Raw genomic sequence first — 10,978 nt, forward strand, 5'->3', positions numbered from 1 at the left:
CAATCTCCGATCTTTTTGCAGTTGCGTGTAAAAAGTAGGGGCCAGAGAGGTTTGAAAGTGACCCTTGTACGAGGCTATAACCTGGAGTCACTGTGGCTCTGTCTCTTACAGAACAAAGTGGAGGAGCTAAACCAGCGACTGAGGCAAGCTATTGATGGTCAGTCTGTCACCGTGCTACTGAAAATGTGGATAATGAGAAACATTAAACTAATGAGGCTTAAATACGGAAAACAGTGAATCACCTTGAAATTATGCGATGAAACGTGTCTGTCCTGGATCGTAGTTTGTTGAGAGTGTCTGTTCCATCCCTGTCCTCTCTGTCTCTCTGTCCTCTCTGTTCCTCTGTCCCTCTGTCTCTCTATCCTCTCTGTCCTCTCTGTCCCTCTGTCCCTCTATCCTCTCTGTCCTCTCTGTTCCTCTGTCTCTCTGTCCTCTCTGTCCCTCTGTCCCTCTGTCCTCTCTGTGCTCTGTCCCTCTGTCCCTCTATCCTCTCTCCTCTCTGTTCCTCTGGCCCTCTGTCCCTCTGTCCCTCTATCCTCTCTGTTCCTCTGCCCTTTTATCCTCTCTGTCCCTTTATCCTCTCTTTCCCTCTGTCCTCTTTGTTTCTCTGTCCCTCTGTGCTCTGTCCTTCTGTCCTCTCTGTCCCTCTGTCCTCTCTCAGACAGCAGGAACCTGCCGTATGGCCGACCTGCTGTCCTCTTCCGCACCAAATACTCCGTCCTCCACCACAGTGACTACATCAGCGGCTACAGTGAAACTCTGTCCATGCCCCTGTGGACGTCGTACACAGTCAGCAGACAGGTAACGCTCATCTTCTGTTCTTACTCACCACAGAATGTTTATAAAAGTGTTCGTAGTTTCCAGCTCTGAAAAATGAGGCCGATGCAGAAGTGCCTTAAGCTGCAATACCCTAAACAATATGCAGAGGTCGGCTCCAAAAAGCCTCCGACTCCGTAGACTCCCATTCAACTTCTCTCATAAAATTGTCAGTGAATAAAATTTCTCCAGAGTTATCTCGGTGTTGTTAATTAACATCACTCCTTCTTATTAGTTTTCTGGTGGTCCATCCGAAAATAATTTGTCATTAATTATAAAATAAGCTCCAAAAAGATGTATTTTTGGGGGCGTGTCTGTTTGATTGACAGGCCTGTGGTGCAGTCACATTACAGCTATCGGTGGGCGGGACGTAGTATCGTCAGGTTTCCAATCAGATCAGTCAGATCCACCGCTGGCTCCTCCCCCAGCTCGTCCAAATATGGTCACTTCCTGCTCCAAACCGCTCCGAACTAGCAAGATGGTGACGGACAGAATCTGAACTGGAGGATTCACAAACCAACAAGGCGACGTCACTGCTGCTTGCTGCTTGCTCCTCACAGAGGCAGGACGCAGGAACACAAACTTTTTGAAGGCTCTGAATCAAACAGATAAAAGTTATAAAACCATAATTTGATGACTTTTTCAGCTGATCGCTCGTTACTTTCACAGACAATAAATATAACATGGAAGAAAAACTTGCTACTTGAACAATTTAATGGGTGAAAGGAACGTGAAGACTGGTCATTTGTTCCTCAGCTTTTTATACCCATTAGAGCGAATGACTTAGCTTGATAATAGATGTACACATTCAAATATATTCCTCTAAGTGTTTGATTTCATGTTTTTTCAAATTAGGTGAATTCTACTAGAGTCAAAACAAACTTTTCACATTAGAATGTTTTATGTAGTGTAAATGTAAGTAAATAAAATAGTAAACACCTTTTATCAGCAGCACATACAGTACAGCAGATTTGGGCTGATTATTATAAATGAATGATTTGGGTTATTATTGTGTTATGGGAGTTTTTCCCCTGTATTATTTGATTTATATATTATTATGAGATATTGTTATCATAATAACCTACCTTGTTTGTTGTTGTTCCTTTCAATAGTGTTTTTTATTCTTTACATATAGATTATACATACATATTTATACATACATATTTACATTAAATGAAACTGTACCTTTTTGACAGCAGACATTTTAACATGTCATAGCTGGAGAAGCTCTGGTGTAATTAAGATAATATCAAACCTGGTTGGTTGAAGTACTCGCAGCTTCCTGGTGTTGTGAACGCTGCAACATGTTTTCTCGGGACATCTGATGGAACTGAGCCTTTGTTTACTAAATCTGTCTCTTCTGCTATTCCTGCTGTGTCAGCTGTTCTTCCCAGCACTGATTCTTTTATGACAGTTTTCTTTGCTCCAAGCGCCCTCTTTTGGTAAAGTTGGACGTCTTCCTGTCTCTGTCTCTGGTCTCTTAAGATATACGTACAACTGTTGAACGTGGACGTCAGTAGACCTGTGTCCTCTGTGTGTGTCCTCCAGGTAGAAGTGTCCCCACTGCCTGAAGCTCTGTCCAACTGTGTGAGACCAGACTCCAGAGTGCCTCCGGCCTACAGTCAGTCCTGTACCAACTACAGAGCAGACAAACACATCACGTACGCCTTCCTCTACCCTCCACGTGAGTCTGCCAGCTTACTTTGATGTGAATTATTGTTCTCAAAGTGTATTTTTTTATAATAATCGTGTTTTTTTCTTGACAGAACTGTCCTCAAACATAGACAGAAAATACGATGCTGTTCTCATCACTAACACTGTTCCCATGTATCCTGCCTTCAAGAGTAAGTCTTCACCTTCACAGCTGTGTGACTGATACCCTGCTCTGTTTATCCTGTTGTCCTCCCTCACTGTTGCTCTTCCTCCTCCTCTTCCTCAGGGATATGGGCGTTCTTCCAGAGAGCGCTGGTGAAGAAATACGCCACCGAGAGAAACGGAGTGAACGTCCTCATCGGACCCATATTTGACTACAACTACGATGGAGTCAGGGACTCGATGGACAAGATAAGAGAGTAGGAACACCCATCATGCTTCACTTCATATCAGTCTCGAAACATCTGCACTGGCATTTCCTACTCAAGGGTGACTTGATGCAGTGATCCCCAACCTGTGGTTTGCACCCCCTGGTGGTATCAAAGACTCTTACAGACTCTACAGACTCTACAGTTGTGTAGTCTACAAGATACACGCAATTAAAACTCCGGGGATTTCCATTTTTTTTGTTAAATCTGCAGGGATTTGTAACAATATAGTTTCATGACAGACCTTCACTTCAGTGATTTTGTTTCACAAATAACAGGAGGGTTGTAAACTCTCATGTTTGGAGTGAGATGTTTAGCAGGAGTTTTTTTGCACACAGGACAATGTCTGATATATATTTTAACAATATTGGGCCATAAACATCACAGGAAGAGCAAAGGCCGTGGTTTGTGTTTAGCAATAAAACTTTACTGTGATGAAAACAGTCTATAACAGGTTCGATTACTGAGACTCACCAACAGTGGATGTAATCACTAAAAACGGGCACTGATTTAAACATGGCCGACTTCCTGTAGTTTAGGTTATGGCGCCAGGAGACTTTTTTGTTGATCTAGTTATGATACACATGTCCACCGAATTTGATACATGTTGGTGAAAGTAGCTGTGGAGGGGGCTTCAGTTTAGGAGACGCTGGGGACACTCATACTGTAGATCTCTAAATTTTGTGGAACATTTGAGCGAAGCTGAAGCTTATCTTTTTTTTTATTTTTTTAAGTGCTTTTCAAGCACTCAAAAATCCACTTATTTTGTAAGAAGAAGAATTCCTTGCATTACACTACGGCCTTCACTCCACTCGATGCTCGGGCCCTAATTACTCATAAATCATATGTTATCCTTGACACAGAGACCGGATCTATCAGGATCTAAAAGTTAGGACAAAATCTAATTTTCTTCCCCTCAGACAGATCAGCTGTCACACACAGTCACAGTTTATCAGCTCCAGTTTGATAATTGTTGCTTGTCATCCATCCTCAGTTTGAGGCTCAGCATTGGGATCCAGATGAGATGTTGGAATTTTTGTAGCTGCATCTCTTCTGATGGGTAATTTAAAGGGACAGAAACATATTGTTTCTCCAATGTGAAATACTTTATTGGTCATTACTCTTCCCAAATTTTTTTAAATATGTTGTTTTTTAAATGAAATCATGATCCATAGATCATTTTTAATTAATAGACAACATATTAATTGTTTTCTTTCCCTTTTACTGAAGACACCACAGAGTCTCTAAACAGAGACCGTAGCTTCCGGAAAAGTTGTTTGTTAATTATTGGAGAGAAATGTTTGAAACTAAAATCTGTTCCAACTAAACCCGCCCTCTAACGTTCAGATCTTCTGTTTGATCTCTGCTGCAGGTATGTCAGCGGGACGATACCCGTCCCCACTCACTACTTCGTGGTCCTGAGCAGCTGCTTGGACTTCACCCAGGCTGCAGACTCGTGCAACGGCCCGCTGAATAGCGCCGCGTTCATCCTGCCGCACAGACCGAGCAATGACGAGACCTGCAACGTAAGCAGCTGCACAGCATCTCCAAATGCATCAGGTTTTTTAATGAGGAACAATGTATGACATAACAGATCAACACCAGATCAGTGGCTTTAAAGGAAGGCTGGAAAAAATAAAATAAAATAAAAAAAAAAAAAATCGAAACTTTATTTCATTTTAACCATCAGAATCAATATATGAAGATAGTTGAATATCACAATCATCTAATGATCTTCTTAATTACAGAACATCTGTTAGAGTCTCCCTTTAACCCTTTACATGCATCAGTTTGTTATCAAACACATACCTGGCGTTGCAAGTGATCCAGCAGCCACAGAAGGCAGATGAAGCCACATGTTAGAATACTTTAACATAAACTACTCAGAAGAAACACAAAAATGTATTTTGGTTTTGTCTGAAATTTAAAATAATTTCATACATTTGTCAAACTACCTTGCTGTGTCCTGCAGCAGGTGGAGGCAGCTGATGGGTTCTTTCATCAGCCCTGAGCTCTCTGCACACTGATGGGACGTATCTACGGATACATTCATACTGAATTAGGTCCATCATTTTCATGCTCTAACTCTGTTTTTGAATGATCTGATTCATAAATGACACAGAAACCTAATTCCTCACCATCAGCACCCTCATGTACAACTTTGTTTCCCCAAAAATTGGGACGCTGTATAAAATGTAACTAAAAACAAAGTGCAATCTTTTACAAATCATGTAAACCCATATTTAATTGAAAATCGACCAAAGACAATATATGCTTATTTTGAATTTGATGTCAGTAGCTGGAAAAGTTGTGTAAAACCCAAAAAACACCTGGTGCAACATCTCACAATTAATTTAGGTTAACTGGCAACAGATCAGTGACATGATTGGTGATGTGGTGATTAAAGTGAAGTGACTTCTGAGAGGAGAAGTGCTCATGCTAATGCTAATGCTAATATCCTCCCCACCGGCTCCAACAGAGCTCGGAGGAGGAGTCTCGGTGGGTGGAGGACCTGCTGAAGATGCACACGGCTCGGGTGAGAGACGTGGAGATTCTGACGGGCCTGGATCTGTACCGGAGGACCACCCGGAGCTACTCTGAGATTCTCTCTCTCAAGACCTACATGCACACCTACGAGAGCGAGATCTGACCTCTGCTGGGTCCTCGTGTTACTGACTCTTTCTTCAACTGTGGTGGATGTATGTGGTATCTGGAGGAGATGCAGTCATGTCTGTTACACTGACCGACACCGGCTGCCTTTCACTGAGCATTTCATCTCATTCATTTTATCCATCTGTTTAGATACAGCTTCAACACCACTTAGCTACCTGCTGCAGTACTGGACACTTTAGCTTGTTGGTTTAACAGAAGAAAATAATTGTTAAAAAAGATCTGCGCTCTTCAAGCTTTTCAGAAGATAAAGTGTTTGTGAAAAGGGTTGTGAAAAGGCTTCTGGCCAAAATCAACTGATTCATTCACAGAAACTCTGCTATACAGTGACAGGAACTTAAAATAGTCTCCATCCAACCAACCAACCTTCCATCCTACCAACCAACTAACCTTCCATCCATCTAACCATCCAACCAACCAACCAACCAACCAACCAACCAACCAACCAACTAACCAACCAACCAACCAACCAACCATCCATCCAACTAACCAACCTACCAACCAACCAACCATCCAACCAACCAACCAACCAACCAACCAACCATCCAACCAACCATCCAACCAACCAACCAACCAACCAACCAACCAACCATCCAACCAACCAACCAACCAACCAACCAATGAACCAACCATCAAACTGCATTACACACTGGTCTTTCATAGTGTTGGTCTGGAGTCGAGTCTGACAGTTCAAGAGACGTCACAAACTCCCAAGATGTTTAAAATATGTAAATGAAAAATGAATACTTCAGTCAGAGGGACATCAGCAGCATAACCTAAATGTGATTCCAGAGACATAAGTTGGTTATCAGACTATGAACACAGACCAATGAGGAGGAGAGAAGTACGAAGCACGATGTTCTGCTCTCCACGACACTCCCGGCTGATCAGAACACCCGATGCACTGCGTCTCTCTCATTAGATCGTCGGTCTGACGCCCTTTTTTTACGTCTCTCGACACACATGATCTGTAAGTTGTGCTGCTGTGAAGATCCTCACATCACACGTGTTTTTGTTCATCAGTGTGAGGGCAGTTTTTCTGTGAATGGGACCAGCAGTCTAATAGTTCCTCTGCGTCATGTTTTTCAATAAGTCTATTGAACAGTAACGCCTCCCAGATCCAGTGCTGCACACACAGCACCTGCAATAATTGCCCCGAGGCAAAGAAACCAAGCGGCTGGAACCTGAGGACTTTTTTTACTATCGTCTTTCATATCTATCACGTAACCAAATGTTCTCATTTTCATCAGCTGGCAGGGTGAATCAAGGCTCTTCCGTCAAGTCATGTACACATATTGGACGACAGATGTTCTTTTTTTTAAGTTGGTTTCTTTAAAAAAAGAAAAAGCCATTATTTTCCAGAAAATTAGATTCCATGCATGAGTAAGATGCTATATGTTGTAAAAATGCAAAAACAAAGTGAATTGCACTACAAAGCTGTCAACAGAATGAATCCCTGGTTAATCTATCACTACAGCAGGAAAGCAGTTTCCTGTATGATATGGACATGACTTCAAGTTAAATCTTCACACTACGACTGCGTTCAACACTTTCTCATGTTCAACGATAAAGAAGAAATGGCGTTTAGTATTTGGTGTGGAATGACAATGCAATGTGTTTGTGTGTGTGCAGAGTTGAATTCAGTCTTTTTTTTCTGTTTATGTGTGACTGACGAGTGTGTGTTGTGATTTTGATTTGTGCACGATAACAATAATGTTAATGATGATGTATCGTTTTTCCCAAAAACATGTATCACCTGTGAGATCAACCTATTTATGCTCAATGTGCATTTCTTCACAATAAACAAGTGTTTGTACTAAATCAGATGAAGTTAACACCGCTGTCGACCTTTCAGCTGCACACGTCGGAGACTCAGAAGTTTTTAGCACGAACACTTTTCAACTTTCAAGTTCTAAAGTAGAGACCCGAAACAATAGTCTTGATTTGTCCAGATAATTATCAGTTGTATGTAAATGAAAATGAAATATGATATGTACGACAAATGTCAGGATATTTCAGATTCGGTGTCATTTCTAAGACAACAATCAAACTGAAGCAGATTAGTGGCTTTGATCGTGTTAACTCATTTAAACAAAATGTCACATTTCCTTCAGTTGAGCGTTCAGATGACATTCAGCCTGCAGTCAGAGATCACTTGTTATGAATATGGCTGTGGGTGTAAAAAACTGCTATTTGAGGTGATCATATTTAAACACTAGGTGCACTTTTTCACAAATACCACACCATTGGAGGATCTGAGTACTCGTTTCCAAAAAGTTAGGACTCTGCAAAATGGAAATCTTTTTTTTTTTTTTTTTTTAAATGCAATGATTTGCAAATCATGTAAACTCATATTTAATTTCAAACCAAATATCAAATATTGGAACGGAAAATGTTATTGTTTCATGAAAAATATATTGAATTTTAATGCCAGCAACACGTTTCAAAATAGGTATTTAAATGTCCAGTGTGGTGATACAATTCTGTATTGGTTATGACTCACGTGACATGAAAGTTGAAAAAAACAAAACAACTTCAATTATCTTCCAATCTTGAAGCTAAAGTAGCTGTGTGAAATTAATTAATCACATTGTAGACAAAAAAATGTAACATGACACCAACTAAGTTTGAAAACAGGCCATTATAATAGTGTATGTGCAGGTTGAAAATTATTTTGCTTTTGTTTCACTCAAACGACAATTTACTGATGAGTCCGTCAGCGAGGTGAAGCGCGCGGTGATCCGGTCCAGAGCCCAGCAGACGGCACCGGTCCGGCCGTCCTCTCAGCACCAACTGCGGGTGAAACTGCCGGAGATGCGCGGGGTCTGGAGGACGTAACAGCGGTCCTTTGCACCTAACTTCCTTCATTTTGATATGCACATTTCGATCAGAAAGACAGCAAAAATGTGTCGGGAATATGGTTATCTATTATTATTAAACTACCGCACTTCACTCTGGTCTGATCGGATTTGTTTACTTAAAAAAAAAAACACGTTTAATTCGGCCCTCTGTGACGTCACGTGCCGTCGTTGTCACAATAACTGCGTGTCATATTCACTATCAGAACCACAGAACTACTGACCCCATGAACAAGCTTCAGCTGGAAAACATTTAGATGTGTAAAACATGTCCAGACCAGATGATGTGGAGCTGTCTGAGCTGTCCCTCCTGAGAGGTAAATCATGTGACTACAAGGTGAAGAAACTGATTGGACAGGGGGTCTATGGCAAGGTGGTCTGCTGTATCAGATTAGACAACCTGCAGGATGTGGCAGTGAAGGTTGTCAGGAGGTCAGAAGTCAGGGCTGCTTGGACAGAGCTGGCTGCTCTGGAGAGAATCCTCAGTCTGAACCTGTATGAGTCCAACTTGGTGAGGTTTTATGAAGCATTCATGCACAGAGGCCACATGTGTTTGGTTCTGGAGATGCTGGACATGAATCTGTTTGACTTGATGAAACAGAGAGAAGATGAGCCGCTGGGTTTGTCAGAGATCCGGCTCATCTTACAGCAGATGCTGGAGGCTCTGAACGAGCTGAAGAACATCGGTCTGCTGCATGCAGACATCAAACCAGACAATGTGATGCTTGTCAATCACCCCGAACAGCCCTTCAGGGTCAAACTCATTGACTTTGGTTTGGCCATCCCTGTCTCTGAGCTCAGGAGCGGCGTCATCATTCAGCCCTGTAGTTACCGGGCCCCCGAGGTCTTCCTGGGCCTCCCGCTGAATGAAGCCGTGGACATGTGGTCTCTGGGCTGCGTGGGGGCGTACCTGTACCTTGGCCAACGCCTGTATCCCTGCAATTGTGAGTATGAAGCCGTGAGAGTCATCACACAGATACACGGTCTGCCAGGTGATCACCTGCTGGAAGCTGGGCTATACAGCCATAAATATTTTCAGAGGACAGGAAACACCAAAAACCGCAAGTGGATGCTGAAAACACGAAGTCAATACACCAAAACAACAGGCAAGGAGAGCCAACAAGTGAAGATGATCTCCGATAAGTACACCTGTCTGGACCATATCACCCAGGACCACATGCAGCCGGAGACCGACTCAGAGCAGCAGGACACGCAGGCGTTTGTAAGCCTGCTGAAAAGGATGCTGCAGGTGGATCCAGCAATCAGAATCATCCCCACTGAAGGTCTGAAACACCGCTTCATCCCTGTGAGACAGAGTCCTAGATACACAGTCCCACAACAGGATGTGACGTCATCCCACACAGTGAGAGCGGACCCAGAACCTAGAACCAGAACCTTTGAAACCCATGAAGAAGTCTCAGTTCAAGAGGCACCCAGCACCAGCCCTGAACCAACAACTTCAGCTGCTGCTGGTTCTGACGGTCCAAACGATTCTGCAGAAAGACCATGTGAAAGACGCAAGCACACACCAAAAGAAAGTTGTTGTCCTAGTTCCTACATGTTGAGGTCGATGTTCTGCTGCACCACAACGACTGAAGAGTGACATCATCAGGAACCCAAGATCGTCCTTCATGTTTATTCTGACACGTTTTTAACATTAAAATTGTATTTCCCAGATTAAAAGAAAGGTGATTGTCCTTAAATTCACATAAATGCTGGAATAAATAATTTAATACATCAATGAAATTAAATACTATTTGGTGATGAAAAGGGACACATACACTAATGTGCTGAATTTATTTCTACATTTCCACATATCAACATTTATTCTGGCTATTTCTGTATTTCTACATTTCTTTCTGTATTTCTAAATTTCTTTCTTTCTGTATGTCTACATTTATTTAGTTGTTTATGTCTACAATTATTTGTTTATTTCTTTCTGTATTTCTATATTTACTTATTTATGTCTACATTTACTTATTTGCACATTTATTTATTTGTACATTTATTTATTTATTTATTTTAGCAGGCTATTTGCATTTATTTCTGCCTTAATATTAAGTGGATGGGCCTAACCTCAGTCCAAAAATCAAATCTACAGGACACATTTAAAGTGTTTTAAAATATATATATATATAGTTATTTCTGTAGTAAAATATTTACTCACGTTTGTTTATTTGTATTGCTCGTAGAGGAAGTTGATATTTGTTTTTGTTTTTTAATAGAGGTCAGGGATTTTTTTTTAAAACCTTCAGAAAAAGGGAAGAAACACTGAATGTAGCTACGGCTACAAGTACACTTCCAGAAAAGACCATCATTCTTTATTTGTTTACCCATTCGACATGAATGAATCAAAATCCTAAATCGTTTGAAATTCCTCAGTCGCATTCAGACCTTTTCTCATCATTCATTCATTCATGCAGTCATTCATTCATTTTAAAGAAGCTGAAGTTATAGGACCTCTTTAATCGCCATATTTCCGTGGGTCTTTGAACGTCTCACGCCCAGTTGCGAAATCCCGCGGAGAAATGACGCTCTGATAATAATTTACAT

The 10,978-nt window shown here is 41.5% G+C and overlaps 2 protein-coding genes across 2 annotated transcripts in view; both read left to right on the forward strand.

The window, feature by feature from the left end:
• The window catches only part of enpp2 (ectonucleotide pyrophosphatase/phosphodiesterase 2), a 34,291-nt gene extending 26,913 nt beyond the window's left edge, over positions 1 to 7,378 (forward strand). Inside the window, exons 19-25 of the mRNA XM_069143451.1 lie at positions 112 to 157; positions 662 to 801; positions 2,365 to 2,500; positions 2,583 to 2,660; positions 2,756 to 2,888; positions 4,270 to 4,423; positions 5,377 to 7,378. Of these exons, the coding sequence (XP_068999552.1) occupies positions 112 to 157; positions 662 to 801; positions 2,365 to 2,500; positions 2,583 to 2,660; positions 2,756 to 2,888; positions 4,270 to 4,423; positions 5,377 to 5,547 (858 nt within the window). The 3' untranslated portion in view covers positions 5,548 to 7,378. The remainder of the gene's footprint in view (positions 1 to 111; positions 158 to 661; positions 802 to 2,364; positions 2,501 to 2,582; positions 2,661 to 2,755; positions 2,889 to 4,269; positions 4,424 to 5,376) is intronic.
• A 1,315-nt stretch (positions 7,379 to 8,693) lies between these two features.
• Positions 8,694 to 10,028, forward strand: LOC138191716 (homeodomain-interacting protein kinase 1-like). Its single transcript, XM_069138677.1, has one exon. The coding sequence runs from the start codon at positions 8,694 to 8,696 to the stop codon at positions 10,026 to 10,028; it is 1,335 nt and encodes a 444-aa protein (XP_068994778.1).
• Positions 10,029 to 10,978: the final 950 nt, after the last annotated feature.

This window comes from Embiotoca jacksoni, unplaced genomic scaffold (assembly GCF_022577435.1).
Source record: "Embiotoca jacksoni isolate LCO1_2020_lvr unplaced genomic scaffold, fEmbJac1.0.p SCAF_11, whole genome shotgun sequence".
NCBI lineage: Eukaryota > Metazoa > Chordata > Actinopteri > Embiotocidae > Embiotoca > Embiotoca jacksoni.

Bases quoted from the DNA above. Each gene is read 5' to 3' on its own strand.
- LOC138191716 (XM_069138677.1), top strand. From the start codon at position 8,694: ATGTCCAGACCAGATGATGTGGAGCTGTCTGAGCTGTCCCTCCTGAGA.